At 29.0% G+C, this 23525-nt stretch overlaps 1 protein-coding gene across 1 annotated transcript; it reads left to right on the forward strand.

The window, feature by feature from the left end:
* The first annotated feature begins 16352 nt into the window (after positions 1-16352).
* On the forward strand, positions 16353-22805 carry LOC129957199 (growth/differentiation factor 8-like). Its single transcript, XM_056069403.1, has 2 exons — positions 16353-17124; positions 21137-22805. The coding sequence occupies exons 1-2, from the start codon at positions 16881-16883 to the stop codon at positions 21688-21690; spliced, it is 798 nt and encodes a 265-aa protein (XP_055925378.1). The 5' UTR covers positions 16353-16880; the 3' UTR covers positions 21691-22805.
* Positions 22806-23525: the final 720 nt, after the last annotated feature.

Here is a 23525-nt window from a genome sequence, read left to right on the forward strand (position 1 = left end):
ATTTCATATAAAATTTTATTTATTTATATTTTTGAAATTATGAGTCATAGCACTGGTATACATATGGACAGACATAGCAACCTCAGACGAATTTGATCTCAAATTTGATAAAAATGCACAATTTCGCTGCAAAGAACGTACAGTTTTCGTCGATTATTAGTCAATGTTTTTTTTAACTGCTTGCTTATTTTTTATTTTTCGTATAAAAATGTATGGTTTTTAGTGTAGTTTAGTTATATTAAGTCCTATTGTAAAGCAACACTAAGGCTATTTTGGGACGGACCTCGTCATTTTGAACTTCGGTCAGATGACGAGGACGGAGCCTGAGCTGGTGGCCCTTTCTCCACGCCACATCGCATCGGAGGGAGGACGTTTGGCCCTGGTGGATTTGGCGTGCAGAGGACCCGCTTACATGACGGTTCTTCGGTGGGGTCGGGTCTCGAACCTGAAGTCCTCTGGTTCACGGGCCAGGACCTTACCACCAGCCCCCCTAAAAATGTATGGAGAGAAAGTATTATAATTGTCAAAAAATTCGATCTTTAGATTTTGATAAATCTCCACGTTTCAGACCTCCCGAGTCCGAAAAACATATTTTTGTTTTTGTTTTTATGAGAGCCCAATAATTGAAAAACGTAAAAAGTTACGAATATAAAATGTGCTAGTTAAGTATTGCACTAAATTGTATTCAAATTTTAATGAAATTTTAGACGAAATTCGTAAAATCTTAAAATCTATCGCTTATCTTAAAATTTATTTCAAATTTGGAACCTAATCAAAGTATAAAAAAACATTCAAAAAGTTTTTTTCTTTTCTTTACTGTCTACAAAGAAGAAAACCTGACATGCTGTGTTAGTATGCAAGATAGACACTTTAGTCATTTGCGATTCAGAGACCGAAAAACACATTTGCATAATTATGTCTGTTTGTCTGTCTGTCTTTGAACACGATAACTCAAAAACATTTTGAGGTAGACTGGTGAAATTTTATGTATAATCTTTACACCAATTTTGCAGATTTCTAACAAAATTTTAACGAAATCCATTCACAGGAAGTCTGTGTATTCAGCTGTCCTATATGAGTGAATATGATAAATACAAAATGTGTCAAGCTAGATAGATAAAATTTGGTACAATAGTTTCAGGGTAGAACTAAAATATAGACCTTTAAGAAATTTGGAACTATATCTATTAAAAAGTTGACAATATGTTCAGTCTATACATTCTTATGCATTTAAACGCAATAATTCAAAAACGAAAGAAGTAAATGAAATTTGGTATGTAATCCTGTGAGTGCAATTGCAATTTGGTGTCACATTTTGTTCTTAATCGAAAGGAAAAAAGACGCCCATGTCACATAACTGGATGCACTTGGCTATTCACCGTATGTCAGGAATTTAACTTCGAAGGTATTTCATTGTATTCTGTCAAAATTCAAAAATAGTATGCCAGCCTATTAAAATTACTATATTAAAAATTCAATTATATATATCAAATTTTTTCGATACTGAAAGAAGAAAGAAAGAAAAATCAAATACCATACTCCATTTTTTTTCCAAATACTAAGAAAGAAATACAATTGTTGGAAATTGTATTATTGTACAATAAAAAAGTTGATTGTTTCGAATACTGCCAACGATTTTATCAATTTTTCACGAAAATCGATCAATATTTTGTATTCATTTTTTATTTATGTTTATTTACGAATCTGACGAACATAATCTTCAGGAGCTTTCTTTGGATATATGTTTAGTGATTTGACAAAGCGACGCCGATAAGATGTTGTCAGATTAATGTTATCGAAAAATTGCTCCTAACAGTTATAGTTGGCGCAATATTTACTCATATTTGGCAGGTTTTAACCTGCTCTAGGATTTCCTTGAAAGGTAAAATTCACTTCCTTTCTTGGATTTTTTTTTTTTTTAATCTGGCTCCAGCAAGTTTTTTTTTTTTTTGTTCTGTTTCGAAACAGAGAATGTAATCTTCCTGAAACTTTTTCCCATACTATCTAATAATATTTTGCATTTTTTTAACCACATACCATTGGTGAAACTTATAACTTTAAACGAGAAATTCTTGTATATATATATAAATTTATTTCGTATATCTCGGAAATGACTCTAACCATTTGGATCAACTTTTATATTTCGATATGGTTTTGCTTTTTAAATTTCATCTATGTAGGTGTCTTTCCGAAAAATACGTGATTTTACACAAAAAGAATTTTTTTTATAACTAACTATTAGAATAAGTATATTTTACATCGGCTTCTAATTGTGAGCAGTGCTGTATAGTGGTCAAAGCAACAAGAGTGGCATGTGTTGTGGGTCAACGGTTCGAGTCGTGCTTTTTAATTTATTTTTGTTTATGTATTTATATTTAATATTTTTGACTTTTTAAGTTTATCTATATAAGTGTCTTTCCTGAAAAAATGAGATTTTACACACATGAAAAAGGCATTTTTTATAACTAGTTATTAGAGCATTTTTCTATCCGCTCTCATGTTGAAAATGTCATATAGCACAAAGAACTCGATTTCACCATGGCAAAACTGAGTGCAAGTTCAAAAATATAAGTAATGATACATAAACTGTAAAATGAATATCGTACTATAGCAGATTGTTACGAATAACATGTTAAACTAAGTATATTCATGATTTTTTTTTTTTATTTAAATGGCCAGTTCAAAAAATTTTCATATGTAATCAGTGTGTGACTCGTATCTAAATATTTTCTACAAGAAAGAAATACGAGCGAAGCTCGATCTTCGAGATATAAATATTTCTGAAAGAACATGGTAGCGTGTGATTTTTGGCAATCAATCGCTGGAATACGGGTAACACAAAACGACCAGAATGCCGAATATTCACTTTGAACACTGATTTTTTGATTTTTTTTCCTACTGATTGCAACCATAATCATTTTTTATGAAAGTACAGACCGACAGACGACAAATCTTTTGATAGGTGCTTTTAACAATTTTATAGAAATCTGCACTTAAGATGCTAAAACATGAAATCAAATTTCATTTTTCTAAATAGATATTGCAGTGTAGGCCTATCATAAATCATATATATATATATATCTACCATAAATCATATAAATCATATCAGATATCTGTAAACTACAGGCTCCGTCGAGGCTATGTGTGACGTAATTGCCACGCCGCTCATCATCCGGGTATGCTTCTAAAAAAGCTATTCTCTCTCCTTCTCTTCGGAACTCTCTCGCGCAATGCCTCGGTGAAACTCGAAGTAAAAATCAAATGTTCAATTTCTTTAGTTAAATCGTAAATAAAATTATTTTTCTGAAATGCCTCAATAATTAGAATTACTACAAATACACGTAATACAAATTACAATATTTTTTGAATTATTGTCTTTATTCACGAGCTAACGTATGATAAACGAACTAACGTATAATAACAAAAGTACGAACTAACAAATAATAAACTCTTGAATGAATGTGGGTGAAAATTTAATACATATCTGCACTTTGAATATTAAATCTGTATGGCAAATTTTATGCACCTACTTCTCTTCGTTTTGTAGTTGTCGCGTTCATTTACAAGTGTCCAGACGGACATATAGACTTCCCCTGCATGAATTTCATTCAAAATGTGATAGAAATATACAATAATGGCGCTTTGATTCCGAATTTCATTCTTCTGTTTCAAAGTATGTTCATCGACATATAGATAGAACAATAGAGTTCCTATTTTTTTAGATTTGGAGAGGTCTGGGATTTTACCGATTACAATACTTTATCTTTGTAGTAAAATGGCTATCATTTGTTCTCTTTTTATACGAGAAATCAAAAATGGAAATGCAATGTAATGAAAATGAAGATGCATTAAATGAAAGTACTTTTGCACAATAAACCTTCTGACGGGTTAGCTAAGCGTGCAGGGTGACATAATTTATTGACGAATCTGGCCCAGTTATATTAAACAGGTGTGTGGGCCAAAGTTATGCTTTACATTATTGTTAAATCATGAAAGGAGGAAGTGGAAAGAAGGCAAAACTTGGGGATGTATCAAATTTCATGAGGTTTTAAATGATATAAAAATAAGCGAAATCAGTACAGTGATTGGGGATGAGGAAAATTATTTTCCTGTAAAAAATGCACAGATCAATAGTATTTTTGAGATTTGTTTCGAAAATAGAGGGTGAAGGGAATAGGCGACTATTACTGATACATCTAGGAATCATAAGCTTTCATATAAAATAAAATAAGAAAACACGGTTAAAAAAACATAAGTGAAATGCCAACTCTTTTAGTTAAATTGATTATATTATTCGCGACTCTTGTATGTTTTGAAAACTACGAAACTGTCTGTTAAAATAATGAATAATAAATCAAAATGTTTTATTATGATGATTTTCGAGACTGCATGCTTTGAAAGCAGAAAATAATACAAAAATGAATACAGAAATCATGTTTTCTAACGATTTCTAACAACTATGCGTAATTTTGCAGCACAAACAGCTTTGCACAACAATTTTTAGAAAAAAATTATAAAGTTTAATTTTTAAAATTATGTATTATAAATCCATAAATTAAAAAATATTTAAACCAAATAAGCAACCTCGAATTTTTGAGTAAATTCTCAAAAACAATAAAAGAAAACAATGTTTAAATTTAAATTCCCCACGGGAAAAAACCCTCTGCAGAGTTAATTAATCACAGCTACTGTAAGTGATGGTAACTAAGCAGCTACTTTATTTTTATTTGATGTGAATACCTGTAATCAATAAATACTATAATTAAATTAAATAAATACTATAATTAAAATGGTAACTACTAAACTATAAGCAATACAAGTTTGTACTTCGATATTATTTACTTAAAATTGAGAATATAATTAGAAGAAACAAAACTAAAGTGTATACAAAAGCTAAATATCATAAGTTTTAGGAACATTGCATTGAATTATGACAGAATAAAATACTTACATTAGTTTGAAAACATCGAATTATTTACTGAAATGCTTCATTAAATGAAAACTGGAAAAGATTCTACTGTGATCTTCCTCTCTTTCTGATTTTAGTTAAAAAGTTACTTTAAAAAATCGAAGTTACTTAAAAAAGTCGAATTCGTGTAACTTTGTATTTTTAAATTATTTTTTTAATATTAAAAAATACCCCGTAAAAAAGAAACGTGAATAAACAGTTATGTTTTTCTTTCTGACTTTCTTGTGCACTTTCATATTTCGGAACGCTGTTTTTTTCCACATGTCTTCGCAACATAAGGATGAAAAATTGAGCTTGCTTTAAGTAGCTGTTTCCTTCAAGGAATCGAAAGCCGAAAATCGAATCTAAAGATGATTTATTAGTCGTCTTTAGTGACCAGCTGGTTCGCTGAGATATTGGTTATATTCATTTCAATTAAATCGTTTGATATAATTTTATGTCCGTCAAATTTCCAGTTATTAAAATTGTATTATTTTAATTGTCTTAAATATGTTATGTTCATTATGTAAATTAACCTTTCACGCGAAAGAAAAATCACTCGATTGATTATTGAATGATTTAATAAAAATTGTTTAGATTACAGGGCAACAACTCAATCTATTGGTGGAGAAAAAAAATAATTTTAAGCGTCGCGAGAATTCAGGAACCAGCTGGAATGGTCTCGTGTCATTCATGGCTAGTTTTTTGGCAATTAATCCCTGGCATGCCGTTAATAGTATTAATCGAAAATCGAATTTGTGCTTTAGACACTTTTTTCTCAACGGATAGGAACAAAAGTTTTATAAAAACCTGCACTTGTGGTCAAAAAATTTCATACCAAATTTGATATATTAAATCATTTCGTTTTCCAATTTTCGTGTTATTAAAAGTTTCAGTTAAACTTGGAAAACTATAACTTACGTGTGTCTGTACGACATGGAATAAATATGCTGTTGTTGTTATGTTGTTTCTTATGGCAGTTGCCATGGACAAGCCCGCTGTTACGAAGGCAGCGGTTTTAAGCCGGTGAGGGAAGCGTCTCTTGTTTTTTATAGTAGCGCCATCTAGGGCCTAGAGAACGACTTAGCTACACACACGTCACAACCCTTCTTACGGAGCGGACTTCATTTACGCATTTCATTCACTCATCCACATATCGTAATTTAGACCTGAATCAGAGAACGATCACCCCTGAGCCCGTACCCCTAGTGGTATTACTCTCGAAATGGAGGACTTTGGGACGACGGCAAATTTATACGCGCGTCAGCCACCAAGCACGTGTTATCCCAGAAAACGGTATGTATCGTATTGATGTACAATAGTTACGAAATAATAACCTTTGGCGTGAATTTAGCATTTTTACTGAATCCATCTTGCGATTCGTGGCGAGTCATTTGGCGATTAATCCCTGGAATGTGGTTAATAGCATCCGAAAATCGAATTTATGTTTCAAATCTGTTTTTCCCAACCGATTCAAAAAAATTGACTCAAAACTACGATTGTACTCACACAATCATATACCAAATTTGATATACTTAAGTCATTACGTTTTTGAGTTATAGCGTTTACATATTTCTGAGGGTACAGACCGACAGACGGTCATTTCTTTATTGGTTTTGACTCAAAATTCGACAAATGTTTAGACTATAGATGATAATTCTGTGTACCGAATTTCATCTACCTAGCTTTCCTTGTTTGAAAATTATCGATATAAATTATATTCGAACAGCCGGATAGACAGAATTTCTCTGAGAGCAGTTTGCTCAAAATTTGACAGAAATCTGTAAATTTGATGCAAAGATCATATACCAAATTTCATCCATCTAGCTCAAAATGTGTTTTTCGAACTCAGGAAGGTCTGAAACGTGAAGTTTCATCAAAATCTCGAGTTTGACGATTACTGCATTTTCTCTATATTACTCATACGAAAAAACAAAAACGTGCACTAGTATAAAAGTCAGTATACAGCTGATATTTTAAAAATTTCGAACCGGCGTAAATTTATTTATTTGTGCAATAATATGTTCGAAATCTATCGCTTAAAAACGGAAAAATTTAGGTCAGTAATTAAGTAATTAAAATTTTAATTAATTTTTCAAAAAGTTACTCCGAGGTACACATTCCCATGCCCCAAAGTGTATCTATGCCACATTTCCCAGCTGTAGGTGACATTTTCTGGCCTGCAGATAATAAATAAACACACTTTCATCTTTATTAGTAGTTGCCTTTGGCGACCAGCTGGTTCACCCGGATCGATAGTTGCTAAAACTTTCAATTGTTTTCCCTGCAAAATTCTTTTCAACTTTTTAGAAAGCAATAGTGTGAGTTATATGCCATTTTGATAAGCATATAACTCACACTACTTCAAAAGCTTGACACAGTTCTTTCATTTTGCTTTTCTTTTCTTAATCTTCTGTTTACAACTTTATACAAATAACTATATCAGAAGAAAGAATAGATGTATTTAAAATAGGCATATTTTAATATAGTTATTTTTTTATTCTGTGTTTAAATCTTAATTTTAATTTAATATGCAGCAAATATCAATAATTTATTAGAAACATTCTTATACTGAAAACTACTCATCATGGTAAAATAAGTCAAATCTTCATATTTTGATCATAATAAAGAACAAAATGCTAGAGTGAAATAATAATAGCAATAATGTAAGCGATTTCAGTTTTAGTTCGAAAATGAAATATATTGTTAAATACACTTAAAATATTTTTGAAAAATTTACAAAAAAATGAAAAAAAAAAAAAAAAAAAAAAAAAAAACGTCACACGGCATACATGTGGCACCATTGAAAAAAAATTTTTTTTTTTTAAATTTTAATATACTGTAAAACCCGTTTCTACTGAAATATTTTCGGAAGATAAAGTGGAAAATTGTTAAAATATCGCTTGCTTTTTAATTTAATAACATTCTAAATGAAATTTAAAAAATATCGTTCTAAGATACAAAATTTCCTTGCTGTGACTTAACTAGTCTTCCCTGTACAGCACCAAAACACACACACACACACACACACACGCATACACAATAACTTTGTTTCCAAATAACTGGTATTTTAAGAAAAATCAAGTGTTCTGTCACTCTACAAGCAGCTTTTCTTATTTAAATTATCTAAATTTTCGAATAAAATTGAATTTTTTGCAAATCGAAGCGAAAATGCACTGTGATATGATTATCTGATTGCACATTCAATCTTAATGTTAAAACCAGCGATAGTGGTCTTCCTGAAACTTTCTCGCATACTCTCTAATGAAGATGCTGCACCCCTCTCCCTGCATAAAAATTTGGACATATTGCATGTTTTTTTTTTCTCTCTTTCTGGTTTGAAAACAAACAAATAGATAGATTGATAAATGACAGATTTCGATTTGATTTGTTTCCAAATTTAATACTGTTCGAAAGAAAATACATTGTGTCATATTTCATCGATTTAGCTACTTGAGGTGTCGAGTTATCAGAAGTGCCTGGTCGCGGATGAACAGATGATTATATTTCTCAAAAACAATTTAATAGATATCAGCAGTCTTGTTTTAAAGTTTGTACAGCAAATTTCGTCTTTCAGGTTCTTTGGAATATGAGCTATTGCATTTCTCGATTGACCGATTAATTGACATAATTTTTTTTTATACGCGTATAGTTTCAAGACGAGGGGAAAATTGAAATCTCAGTTTCAATTTTTTTAAAGATCATAATGATTTCTTTTATATATATATATATATATATATATATATATATATATATATATATATATATATATATATATATATATATATATATATATATATATATATATATATATATATATATATATATATATATATATAAACTAAGAAGTTTAAGAAAAAAAGAAAAGTGTTCACTTTTTAATTCACGTATAGAAATGACAGAGAAAGTATTATAAAAGTCAAACATTCGAATTTGATATTTTGATGAATATCCACACTTTAGATTTTCCTTAATCCGAAAAGGATTTTTTTTTTGCATCATGCCTGTTCGCTCGTCCGTCTATCTGTTTATGAAAAAGATAATCAAAAACAATCAGAGTTAGAAGAATGAAATTTGGTATATATTTTAAATTTGTAGATTTTTATCAAATATTCGGCAAAATCCATTCAGAAGTCCATCTGCCCGGTTCTCTGAAAATATGTTAACATGATATCTACAAAATGAGGAGTGCTAGACGGATAAAATTCAGATACAGATTTAACATCTATGGTGTGCAACATCTATCAAATTTTGGGCCAAATCCAACAAAGAGTTGGACGTCTGTCTTTCTGTACTTTCAGAAACTTGTAAACGCGATAACTGAAAAACGCTTTGACTTAATTAAAATGGAATTTTGTCTGTGATTTTGTAACTTAGTTTCAATTTGTTTAATATCTTAGTTTCAATTGGTTGGGTGAAACGTGTCAAAAACCCAGATTCGATTTTCGGATGCCATTGAACGTATGTAAGGGATTCGTCGCCAAAAAAACTCGCCAAACATGGCACGACAGATTCAGTAAAAGTGCCAAATCTGTTCCAAAGCTTAATAAATCGTAACTATTTTACACCAAAGGCATGAAAGGCCCTGAGCTCTCTTTTTTGGGAGGGGGGGGACACCTTTATTAGAGAGTATGCCAGAAAATTTTAAGGAGACCTTCCCCACTAGTTTCTTTATATTCTGAATATTTCAGCATCAGACACGAGTCGAGCTGGTCGTGACACTAACATAAATGACGTCATTGTCGAAATCATAAGCCTCGGGGCTGGGCGGAGTGACACTCGCCTAATGAATATTTATTTTGCGAGAGGAAGAAAAGTGAAATCTTTTTTTACGAGCGGAAAATATTCACTAGGTAATCATTTCATCCGATGGAAAACCCTAGAGAAATATCAAATGTTTTGCATTTTTATAATTCTAATAAAAATGCCTTTGTCTTTTTTATTAAGTGATTTAGGTCTATTTATTTTAATTTCTTTGTTTCTGAAACGAATTTTATTCCTTCATTCTTTTTTTCATAATTGCTGATATACCGGTAGTTCAGCCCGATTAAATTTTTTTGTCTTATGTTTTTAATGCATAAACTACTTTTATATAAAATGCTGTAATTCACCAAATCCTTTTATCTTATAAAATACTTTTAAATCCAAATGTAAATTTCGATTAAACCGGTAAATTTTTAAAAATGGAAGAAACTTAATTTTCTCCATAGGTTATTAGTATCTGTTATGTAAATTCTTCAAATTTTCTTCGCAAAGACGGAAGTATAAGAAAGGATTTTATTTATTATCTGAAGACAAATAATTAGATAGTTAGATTTCTATAATAAAAAAACAGGAAAATAAACCAAATCGGTAACAGCTTGTAAAAATAGATTATGCAGCATAAGGATTATGTGGTATAAATCAAAAATCGTCTGATTTGAAATTTTAAAAAAAATTCCAGAATTCTGCTAATCTGATCTGGCAACAATACTTCATTCGTATTCTTACACAAATAAATAATAAACAAGTAATATTAAAAAAAAATTAAGTCAATTCCTGCTTAGGTCAACAAAGAAAATTTTTATTTTAGTTACTTTTTATTAAATAATTACAATTAATATAAATATGCATATACACAATTACAATATTAAGTGGCAAAAGAGAAAACGAATTTCTTTGCAATTGTCCATTTTATGGTGTTGGACTATGAAGTTATGAAGTTTTTTGTTATTATAAAATCGGTACTTCAAATTTCCTAATTCTCAAAATTCTTTGCTCTTCTGAAATATTATATTATTTATTATTTCATAGAAGACGCAAGTAAACATTATAGAATTAAATAAGTTTCAGTATTAATTTAAAATTGATAAAAACAGCAACAAAAATATTTAAAAAAATAAAATAAAGATAGTATAGAGTTTTAATATCGTTCAGCTATATTGAATTATTCAATTTTGAAAAAAAATTTTAATTCGAGAAAGAAAAAATTACATTGAAAAAAATTCGCACCTTCAAAAAGATGCAATTTTGATTTTTAAGATGGTATAAAATATTTCTTGTAACATATTTCATTCTAAAAGTTGCGGAGAAATAACGGTAAAATTTCTATGAACTTCTAATTAACTAAATATTTAATTACTTTTTGCACTTTCAAAAGTTAATAGCATTCTTTTTCTTGTCCGAAATAAATGGCAAAAGTTCGATTGAATTCGATCCAGTTATTTAAGAGAAGATGAGGAATATTATAGCCTTAAAAGCTTTAATCTATATTAACACGGTATAAGGAACTAATAGGCAGTTGAGTTAAATTAATAAATACGTTTATACCATATAGCATGCATGAAAGATAGCTTACATAGAATAGAATTCAATATAAAATCTTCAGTCACATATAAAAATGGATAAATATTTCATAAATGTTTAAATTAGGAAATATATCTAGCTATCTATCTCTGTTCCTTATATAAATTCATAGCTTTTATTCTATCTTGCTGAAATTTGGTAGATGCTCTTCTAAATAAGAAAAAGATATCTTTCAACTTTTCGAAGTCTTAAAATCAATTAAAATATCAATTTATAAAAAAATAAACCTTTTATTTTTCCCCTCAAATGGTTTCCAGAATATTATCTCACAAAAAATAACTTTTACTGCATTTAGAATTTTCAGTGATGAATGCTTATTTTTTTAAAAAAAATTGTAGTAATTCTGAGAAAGAATAAAAAACTGTATTTGGAAGAATATATTCGGACAACAATAGCAATGTTGAATGTTATTATGAAAGTCTGTTATTGAAAAAATACATATAAATAAATAAAAAATAAACTAATTAAAACAACTAATTAATTTGAAAATAATTAAATTAAATCAAGCTAAGAAATTAAAAAATGATTAAATTGAAATTAGTATTAAAGTTAACTGATTGTTAACAATGAATTAAATTGAAATTTTACTAATTTTTTAGTCAAGAAATCTCTCGATCTTCAAGCCTAGGAAATCGCAACTCTCAGGTTATTAACTCTTTTGAATTCAATGTAATTAATTAAAATTAATATCAAAAGTTAATCTTTGGATATTTTTGTCTAATTAAAAATTTAAATTAATATTAAGATTAACTGTTTAGTAAAAGCTAGTTACATTTAATTTTAACTAATCTTATTCAGGAAATCTCATAACCTTGAAACTTAGAAACTTGCAACTGGCAAGTAAGTTACCCCTTGGATATCAATTTAACTAATTAAAATTAACATTAAAAGTTAGAATTTGGATATGTCAGTTTAATGAAATTAAAATTAATATTAACTATTTAATAAAAAATAATTAATTTTAAGTCTAACGAATTTTATTCAAGGAATCGCCCAACCATAAAACCCAGGAATTTGCAACTGACAAGTAAGTTAACTCTTGGACATATCGTATTTGCATATATTTTCCTTTTCTTTTTGTAGTTTTTCGATATTAAATCTAAGAAAAATATGAAATTCATTTGCACGTAATTTTCAGCTTTCATTAATTTCGTTTTTTTTCATTCTTTATCAAGCAACAAATGTTAAATTTTAAATAAATGTATTCCATATTATTAGTTTAATTTCTAGGAAAATTAATATTCTGATAAATAAGCTGATGGCTGTAAGTGACTAAAGCAGAAAAAGAATTTAAAATAACACACAAAATAATATACCCTCAAAAATTAATAAATGGCTTATAAAACTGATAGCATATCCATGTTATCGGTTTTATAAGTCATTAATTAATTTAACAAATTAATTTAATTTAATTTAATTTAATAACACAAAATAGAACTTAAGGCTAATGCACAACAAAAACATAGTTTAGTATAACGGAAACTAAATACCGTCTAAAATAGATTAAAAACATATGAATCCAATAACATGAATAACAAATAACTCAGAATAGAATCTAGATGAAAAAATATAGAACAGAGAGCAAAATAGTGAATATAATACCACTGATCACGTTATTAAAAGGTGCTGTTATTTTTTCATATATATTTTTTGTAATCGTCTTTGTAGTGGTCTCTGAGACGTTATTTGAGAATTATTCTTATTACTGTGGCAATATGATATGGTTTTCAACAGATGAGTGACGGTTTCTATAAAAATAAGTTGGCAACAGGTTTGAAGCCTATCGATGTATTTGTCAAGCGGGGACTGATTTGTAACTATTTAAATTAAGTATTTAAATAAGCACGGTGTCCAACTTAATCATAATTTAATTTAATCACTTACAGTTCCTGCCCGGCTGGCACCTCGAAAAGAGGATAAGATGCTTCCGGTATGGTGGTTGGATCTCGCCACCCTGGTGGGTACATAAATAGGTGGGGGATCTGGCTCCTCCCATCGATGGCGGGATTCCTTTTGGAAGGGTTGTACTGTGGACGCTGATGGCCCTTAGGACTCAACCACAGTTCCCGCCAATGTTGCTGTTGCGGCGGTTCGGTCATTCAGTTTTCTTTATCCGTAGCGGATCGGAGAGTCAGTGACATGATTTAATCACTTATAGTTTATAAACCACTCGAGATAAATACTTCCAGTCGAAAATGTATTCTAAATAATAGAGATAATGCAATTGTTGAGTTTCTAAATGTATTGATGAGTAAATTACGAAATCCAAATTTCTGAACTTCTTTCTAAGCTTTGAATTAAATTTTTGAATTTTGAAGCTTTGAACAATATTTTAAGCCAATCAACGGTCACCAATGGCGAGTGTTAATTGGAGAATATTTCTCATAGCGGCCATTAAAATGATTTAAGATTCAATGCTGTTTAATTCAATGAATTCTAGTTGCAAAAAAATTGAAAGAACTTTTTTTAAGTGTTAATGTATCACAAATATTTTGTAGAATATATCTAATAGGACTGGATACAAATTTCTTTTCTATATTTCAGAATCATACTTGAAGATAAAAATATTTTGAAATACTTTTTTTTTCTTTGCTGTTTGAAACATATTTTATAATCGGAAGTACACGCCTATCTCTAACAATTTAGAAATTGGCAAATGAGCACGATTCGAGTGAACAGATTTCATATCGATATCGAGTATTGGGATTTCTGTATTCAACTCTTTTATCAGTTTTTAATCAGTTAAGATTATTTAGTCCTTCTGTATTAAATATTCATATATCAATTTGAAAAAAAAATCAGGTGCACATTTGTTTTTTTTAATAGATTTTTATAATTTAGATTTTGGCTGATATACATCAAAATTAAATATTTCATGCAAATGAAAGAGATAAACTGATGCTATCGGGAAGTTTTTTGGAAAAAAAAAGAGACCTCTTTTCATTTGATATTCAAATTAGGATGATTTCAACTCTTTAAAACGCTAGTTTTTTTATTGCCTTCTTAATAGAAAAGAATACCAGTTCATTTTATTAGAAAATAATTAAGTAATATTCTTTTAGAGCTTTTCCATACTAATTCAATTCAAATAAATCACTGCGATTTTTATACTCAGTTTAGTTGTATAAATGTCCTACTTTGATGTAACGAAAGGTATATCTTTTTTATGTATATCATCATTTTGAGCTATTTTCAGATAACAAGGTGTGACACTTGAGCAGGCAAGCACTCTTTACATCGCCATGTTAAATCAACAAGAGCACATTTGACTACTGTTAACAACAGTTTCAAAGTAATCCGGGCCTATATATACAGCAAATAGGCAATAGAATAAAATTACGTATGCTTTTTTTAGAATTTGAATTCGACCATTCCATTTAATTGCAAAATCAAAATCTTAGCACCGGATCACCTCGGTTCTGCTTCTTTATGAAACGCATTCGGTTTTCTTTCATCGAATTAATTGAATGATACATTTCCAACAATAAAAATTAATACTAGAATTTTTTTAATGAAATTCAATATTTTATAATTTTGTTGAGATAAACTGAAATATAACAATTTAATGATATTTCTACTCTTAATATAGCTACATAATAACAATTCCTTCCTTATTGGATTTAATAATAACAATTAAAAGTTAACTCCTCTTTTAATGTTACAATTAAAAGATAACGCTTTTTTTAGAAATAAATTTTAAAATAAATTAAGATTAAATTTAGGTTTGATTTTTCTGTTGATAAATTTAACTATTACAACTTAAAGAATCGCTCCTTTTAATATAAAAAGAAAAATTCCCCTTATAATAACAATTCAATTATATCTCCTCTCTCAGTAGATCACCTAATTAGGTAAACAAATCTCTGACATTTCAAAACACTTGCGAATAACTAATACATTGCCTTCGAAGAAGCAATTTGCATTCGAGCGACAGTCAAGTAGATTCTTAGGGGAAAACAGAGAAATTTTATAGATAGAATCAAATTATTAAGAAAGAAAATAAATAATTGCTGAGGCAACACAATTTTAGGGAAACGTTGCTCTAAAAATTTGGGTTTTCTTCGATATTTTGTTATTTAAATATGTGCTTACATTGAATATAGAAATTAATAGTTTTTTTTTTACAATTAATAAAGGTGGTGTGGTAGATTTTTTTCAAATTAAAACCAAGTATCGAGGAAAATTATTCTAGAAACACTCACTCCTAAATAATTATTGTCTACTCAGTATGTTATTTTTTAATTCTACAAAAATGTGGAGTTCTATCCTTTTATAAAATGATCGATCCTTTTATCAAATATTATATAAATTGTATTAAGAAAATTTTGTTATTTTTCTTTCTGTTTTATTTAAAATTACTTCTAAGTTTCAAAAAGTATTTTTTTTTATATGCGATATACTGTAACCAACTTTTTCGAAAATGATCAGCAATTATGTGTTTTGTTATTTTAATATGCCAAAATTTACTTAAAATTATTTATATAAAAGTTGAATTAAAATAGATAAAAAGATATAATAGGGTTGAAAGTTTGGAGGGATGCATTGTCGAGAATCTCTGAAATATTCAATCTAGTTTTGAAAGAAGATTAAAAATAACGAATGACTTTTTATATAAAAATATAAACTCTTTTTTCCAGTTATACTTTATATGAAATTTAAATTAAGAGTATTAATTTTATAATGTGAATTAAAGAATGTGAAAAATTAAATATTAACATTGATAATAAAATGAAAACATAACGTTATCATAAGTAATTGAAGGAAGGAAAAAATATTGAAATGAAAAGCTAAAATGATATTGAGGCATAATGAAAGTGCGAAGTCACACACACACACACACACACACACACAAAAAAAAACCGATTCAGCTATTACTGCGCAATTATGCTCTTTTCGTGAGGGACCGTCGCGTGTCCCTCCCCCCACGCGCCTCTACAACCACCTGCCCAGGTGGGGAATTCCTCCGAACAATCGTCCACTTCCCAGAACATCTCCGGCGCGGAACGAAACCGCAAAACAAACCCGACACAACACAAAAGGGTGGAAAATCCAGTCCAAAAACGAACGAATCCAGCAGCAGCATGACGTCCGCTCGGCCGTACAAACTTTTTCATAAACTTCGCATTCGAACTGTCAGAAAAACTTCCCGAACTTCTCTCTCCGCAAGACTTTGCGTTCGGAAAAGTTAAAGAACAATTTTCTTTTCCCTCTGCGAAGGCGTTTTCATTCATTGTTGAAAACTGTAGAGAAAGAAAAAAAGAATAATTATAACAGAAAAATAAATTAGAATCATCACCCACGCTGCCTCGCCAACCCCTCACTTCCGATGAAATGATTCATTTTTTGGAGTAATAAGAAGTGCAATAGCAGCAGCGGTGCTTTCGACTTCCGAACCCGACCGACTCGAGCCTACTTGAGTCACTGCTGAATCGATTCATTCTGAGAACGACTCGGTTGGAAAAGAATCGATTCAGTCGCCAATCCGGCGATCGCCAATTGGCACGTGTTTCGCCAAGCGCCACTTTTCACCGGTGGCACGCGTGGTGAAGTTTGAGTGAGCGCTCGCATGCAGTGGCGTTAAGGGGCGATGCTTGTGAGCTGGTCGGCTCTGGTGGCAATCCTCGTGAGCGTGACGGCGGCTTGGCTCGAACCCGAGGCCCAGCAGGAGGTGGTTTCGTTCCAGCGTCGGATCTTGGCCAGTCTGGGCATGAAGCGACTGCCGGACATGCGACAAGTGAACACCACACAGGACGAGATGCAAAGGATGAAGAGGAAGTATTTGAGGAATGTGAGGAGGAGTGAGCAGGAATTACTCACCTTTCATCACACAGGTCAGAAATCGTTTGGTTTTGTTTTCTTATCAGTCTAATAAAAAGATAAAATCTGATAAATTTTGTGATAACTCTGTTGTCAAATTTTATTATTTTATTTCTCTCGTAATGATCTTTCATACATAAAATCTCTTTTATTATTTTTCTCACTTTGCATTACTGGTTAAAGCAAATTGTTCAATTTTAAATCATTTTCATTTCCTTTCTCTAGATTGAAAATACTTACTTGATTTTTTTTCCCATCAGTTAATTTTTTTTAAGAATCACATATATATTAAAATTTAATAATTTAATTTAAGATACTTAGACTTTTTTTAACTTCAATTTAAGATACTTCAGATTTAAGATAATTAAACTTTTTTAACTTCAATTTTCACAGTTGATTACCTTGGAATTAAATTTCTTATAATAGATAATATAAGAATTTATATAATGTATTTATATATTAAATTTCTTATTAATATATATTAAATTTGATATATAAAATTTCTTAGTTCTTCCTGTAAAAAAATGCTCTCAAATATTATGATTTCTAAATATAATAGTTTGAAGAGATAATGATTGATTTAATAACATAATATATAGATTAATTAATATAAAGATTAATAACTTTGTTCGATTGCTAATATGAATTTTCTTTATTGACATAAAAATTATTCCTTAAAAATGCTTGATAATTATTTTTTGTTTTGTAAATCTTAAATGCAAAAAATATTATGTGTGAAATGCATTTATATTTATTAAATAAATGTTTTAAAAATTTAATAGATTTTTAAAACTGTTTTTTAATTTAGTCAAAATTGAATATGTAGAAATTTAAATTTAAACATTACAATTGTCGCCATTAAGTTATAAAGTTTCACATTAATTAAAAAAATAAAAGCATTTTTTCAGTGATCGATACAACTCGCATAGAGACAATAATAAAGGGAAAAAAAAATCTTGTAATTACTGGCAAAAAAAAAACAAACAAACAAAAAAAAACGGCCTGAAACTAATTTTAAAAACAATTAAATAAGAGCGGAAAAGTGGTAAAAATAAAAACGGTTATTATTCTTTAAAAAAAAGTTTAATTTTTTTCAAATAAACAAAAGAAGTATAAAATACTCTTTAAACATTTTAAATATTAAAAATTAAAATGTATTTCTAATGCAATTTTCAAAGGAAATAAATTTAATTTCATTGTTATAATAATTTAATTTAAATTGATAACTAATAAATTTAATTTAATTTAATTGTTATTTTTTAATATTTTAGTTGAAAACAGAAATCTCGTTTTTGAAAAGAATTACTTCGATCAAAAAAAAAAAAAAATCGTAATAAAATTTAAGATATGATCTTACTGAGGCCTTTAACGGAATTTAAATCATTATTTTATATATTATATTATATATTATTTCATATAAAGTTTCTATGGACATATTTTTAAACATGCAATAGAATTCTTTTTGGCTAAAAAAAAAATCATTTATTATTTTTTTTTACTATTTTTCTTTAAAAAGATTTTCGCTGAAGACAGTAGTCTCAAATTTCCGAATTGAATTGCTCATATTTTTTTTTAAAAAAATAAAATTTCGCCATAGAATATTAGATATGCTCGTTTTGCAGCTTTCAAACTAATTTAAATTATTATTTTATAAAGTTTCTGCTGAGCATATTTTTAGGCACTAGATTGAAATTCAATATATCTAAAAACGTTAATGTTACATAAACATTTTGAAACATTGAGTTTTTTTTTTAACAACTTCACTTTATTTATTTTAAATATTTTTAGTTAGTAACAGTAGCTTCAAGTTTCTGAAATGTATTGTCATAATTTTTAAAAATATGTCATCAGAAACTTTTTGGTATGGTTCTTCTAAGGTCTTAGAAGGAATTCAAATGAATCCTTTTTATTATATAAAGTTTCTACTGGACATATTTTTAAGCATACGATGGATTCTATATACCTAAAAAAATAATGTTATGCAATAATATTGAGTTTCTGAGTTTGGTCTAAAAATTCTCGTCATGCTTTTGAGTTTTTTTTTCCCAATTTTTTTTAGATTAAAACTGTAGTATGAAGTTTCCGAATTAAATTGTTTTTCTCTTAAAATATAACTTCATAATAAAATTTAGGATTTGCGAACAATATTTCATTTACTTTTAATAATTAAAAATATGCCATTTTTACTTTTTTTTACTTTAATACTTTTAAAACTTTATATGAAATTGTTCCTAAAAATCATTAAAAAAAATAATAATGTTAAAGAACTCAACTAAAAAATAAAAAAAAGATATCTTCTTCTGTAATTTAATCTTTGATGATACATTGTACAATTATTAATTAATAAAAAAATTTGATAATTTTTTTTTCCTTAATAATAATCATAAAAATTTCGAATAAAAAATAAAATAAGAGTTCGAAGCTTATAATTCTTTACAATAAATAGGTTGAGAATTAAAAATATCGCAAAAAAGAATCTTTTGCGCATTAAAATGCCATTGTTTTTCGATTGCTCATTTTATTAGTGTCAAAGATAGAAACATATTTTCCAATAATTGACTCGATTATATTTTATTTTTTACTAAATTGGGAATAATTGTTATTTTTACATTCTTTTTCCGCAGAAATATATGCGAAAATACCTCAGATGTCAACATTTAAACTGAATAAATATTTTAAAATTAACTAATATATTTATTAAATTTATTCAACAAATATTTTTGCAATTAAATTTCCAATTTATTATGTCACGACTTACATTTCAAGACTTGTAAATCTGATGACAAAAAAATTTACTCAATATCGTCCTATTTTCCGTTTCTTATTAAATTAAATACATCAATTAGTGAATAAAAATTTGCAATGCTTAAAAATGTGCATCGTTTTTTTTAATTTCAGAAGTCTGCATGGTATATTTGTACTAATTAGATGAAGTTTTAATCTAATCGCATTACTAACGCATACAATTAGTCTGGGAAAATTTAGAGAAGAACAGTACTTTCAAAGATACCTTATTCATCAAAACTTACTGAATCTATTCTCAACAATCCTGGAGTAGTTTTGATTTGTAATGACAATGTAACTAATCGGGCGGGCAGGCAGGCAAGAAATCATTGGGACAGTAAAAAATTGGATTATTTTATATCACTTTTATTAGGGATTATTTGGTTTTAAAAATAATTATTTAATCGCTTGAATGATTCAAAGCGATTTAAATGAATCAAGCTACTGTGGAAAGACAAATTCCTATATTTCTATTAAAGAATCTTGTTATTTAATTAATTCCAATATTTGCCATTGTTTTGTTGTGACATTTGCTTTAATAATTTAACATTACAATTATTCATCATATTTGTAGAAATAGTACTAATACAAATGTCGTGCTGCCATCTATTGAATGTCTCCACAAACACGAATCAATGTATTCTCGTTAAAAAATAGTAAATTTTTTTTTCGCTTTTTTTACAGCATAGCATTATTAATGTAAATACGTTTATTTCTAAATCTGAAAACTTATTATTAAATCAAGGTAAAGAAAACATATTTTTTTTATAGTCCATTTAATAAATGAACCACCTGAAATAAAGTTGTGCTGCCATCTGGTATATACAAATACAACTTTTATCTCTTTGTTAATATTGATTTCTTTTCCAAAATGGGGAATTTTTAAAAAATTTTTCGAAAGATAATATTTATTTATTATTATTGATAAAGCATATAATATCTTGTATTCTGAAAAGGAGGATAATACATCGGTCTAAATTTTTCTACCGAACTATTTACATTTTCATTGCTTTATATTTCAAGAATTACCAAAGTACATCTTCTGTGATCGTAAAGCATTATAACAGTAATTCTTAAAATTTTAAAAACCACGACCCATTTTCTTCTATATCTTTTTAACATGTCACATGTCTCCTTCTTTTTATGACTCATTATTTTTAATTGAACATTGATTTTTAATAGTCTTGTGGAAAGTTCTTGTGTCAATAAACCTTACCATGATGCATTTTATTTTCCTTCTAGATTGTGAAAGAGATTCCTACGTCGAGTTTCATCCTGAAATAGAACATGACTCACGCATCCTGTGGGCGAGATTGAGGTTTCCAAACTCTTCCACCTCAGATGTCTCAGACGTCCTCAGGAGTTGGAGGCAGGGTGGACAGGAACTTCTCCTCACCCTCCCTTGTCTCCGGTGTTGCGGGGCCAAGCTCGAGATTCTGCTTCGAGAATCTACAGTTGGCCTTCGATCTAAAAGATCCGCCTGTGGACGCGAATGCTGTAGGCGACCCCTTAAGATCCGCTTCAAGGACATCGGTTGGGACTGGATAGTCCAACCTGCTGAATTCGAGGCATACTACTGTAAAGGAAGGTGCAGGGATGCCACTGACGATTTTGCCAGTACGCATGCTCTCATGCAAAGTATTCTGAACTTTAAGGGACGCAAGGTGTCACGTCCATGCTGTGCCCCGAGGAAGCTTAGACCTCTCGATTTGCTGCACTATAATGACAAACAACCACCTGAGCTGGTGGTGACCAGACAGAAGGGGATGATCGTCAAAGAGTGCGCCTGCACTTGATCATAAAACTAGTCAGAAAGTGACTCGTGAGGTTGTAATTGGCATTCCACTAGCCACCTTTACCGAGGGTAGCTGGACGACTCCTCGATGACGTCAAGAGGATCGATGCGAAGATGAAAACACATGCCCGAGGACTGATTCCAGGGACTTGTTTTTGACCAAAAGCTGTTGCCAAACCGTATGGATCAAATATTGCATGCTTAGTCCAATGTATGACTGTAAGGATTTTAGAAATCCTAAATGTTTTCTTGATTTAAAGCTGGAAGATTATTTGACTGATCTTGGTCCATTTCTCAACCAGATGTAGTTCTCCTGTATGATTTGATCCTAATAATTGTGGCATGTGAACGTTTTACTATCAGATTAGAATAACCTCGAGGAAGATACAGATTGGAGGATTATGAGCTGAAACGTTGGGTCTGAAGTCTGTTGTGATATTGGAATTTGACTTTCAAAATCAATGGTGGCAAAAAGCTTACTGTCAATTAATTGTTGTAAATCCAATTTGGCGCGTATAGCTTGATGTACCGTGAAACATGTCAGTGCCATTCAAGTTATTCCTAATGATGTATTGGAATAAGATCGTATACTATATAAGATTGCACCTAGGTAGATGACGTTTTGATGTTGATTATTGTATTTAATACTATTTAGATGACCAAATATTTCCTGCTGATGTATCCAAAATATTCTATATAACTATTTAACCTGTATCTTAACAATTTATATTTTTTAAAAATATGATCTTAACCAAAAATCACGATTGAGCAATGAGTCATATATATATATGCCAAACATAGGGCAACATATGCCAGTATAAGTGAAGAAAAACATGTGATTTTATTACTAAAAATCGATGCGTTTATTGTTGAAGAAGCAATATTTGTCAACATTTTAAAAATTTTAAATCTATTACAGAATTTTATTTATGAGGATTCTTATACTTGCGTATTTAATTTAGTTTTTGAATTGAATAAACATATTAAATTAAATAAATGCCTTTTAAAAAAAATAGAAAATTTTACAAAAATAAACTTTTTACTGGTTTAATGTATCTTTGGAGCAATATATTTTGCTGACAAATAATTGCTGTTATTACACACTGTTGTTTTAATTAAAACATGGGAAAACAGTTATTTAAATTAAATTCATTTTATTTTTCATTGACTCAAAAATACCTTTTTTCTGTCAGAAAATTTATCATATTTCCTTTTTGTAGGTACTTTTTTTCTATCGGCAAGTTCTTCGTATATACTTTTTTGTTTGGTATTTTAATTAATTAAAAAAACCTTAAAAGATTAATACATATTTATATCAAGAATTAGCTATTATTTTTGAAGTTGCTCTTTAGATATTTATTAATATAAGCCTTATTTATTGGGTGAAAATTTAAAAAAATAATAAATTAAAAATGCTGATTATCGATTTATTTGAGGGAGAACTATAAAATGCTAAAAATTCAGTATTAACTGCTTTAAATATTATGTGAATCTAAAAAAAGTTCCTTATACGTTTCTTTGACATTTAACTAACATCCTTTTTTTTTTAAACACTTTTATATAAAAAAGATTCCATTATTGTGACTTATTGAATTGAAAGCTCGTATTCTTCTTTTTAGGAAAACTAATTCAATTAAAATTTAATCATTTTTTTATCATTACATGCTTTTATATTTGGAATCCCTAAAAAACAGCATATTAACACATGCTTACCATCCCGTTCATTTAACCCATAAGCCCTTTTCTCGATACTTAATCAACGTTCTAATTTTAATGATAGTCTAAATTTCGTTCCTTTTTTGTCACAAACTATATTAAACAACTGGAAATTTAAAA

Source organism: Argiope bruennichi, chromosome 11 (assembly GCF_947563725.1).
Source record: "Argiope bruennichi chromosome 11, qqArgBrue1.1, whole genome shotgun sequence".
Classification (NCBI taxonomy): domain Eukaryota; kingdom Metazoa; phylum Arthropoda; class Arachnida; order Araneae; family Araneidae; genus Argiope; species Argiope bruennichi.

Coding starts and splice junctions, on each gene's coding strand:
- LOC129957199 (XM_056069403.1), top strand. CDS start 16,881: ATGCTTGTGAGCTGGTCGGCTCTGGTGGCAATCCTCGTGAGCGTGACG. Junction 17,125..21,136: donor ACTCACCTTTCATCACACAG/GTCAGAAATCGT, acceptor TTTTCCTTCTAG/ATTGTGAAAGAGATTCCTAC.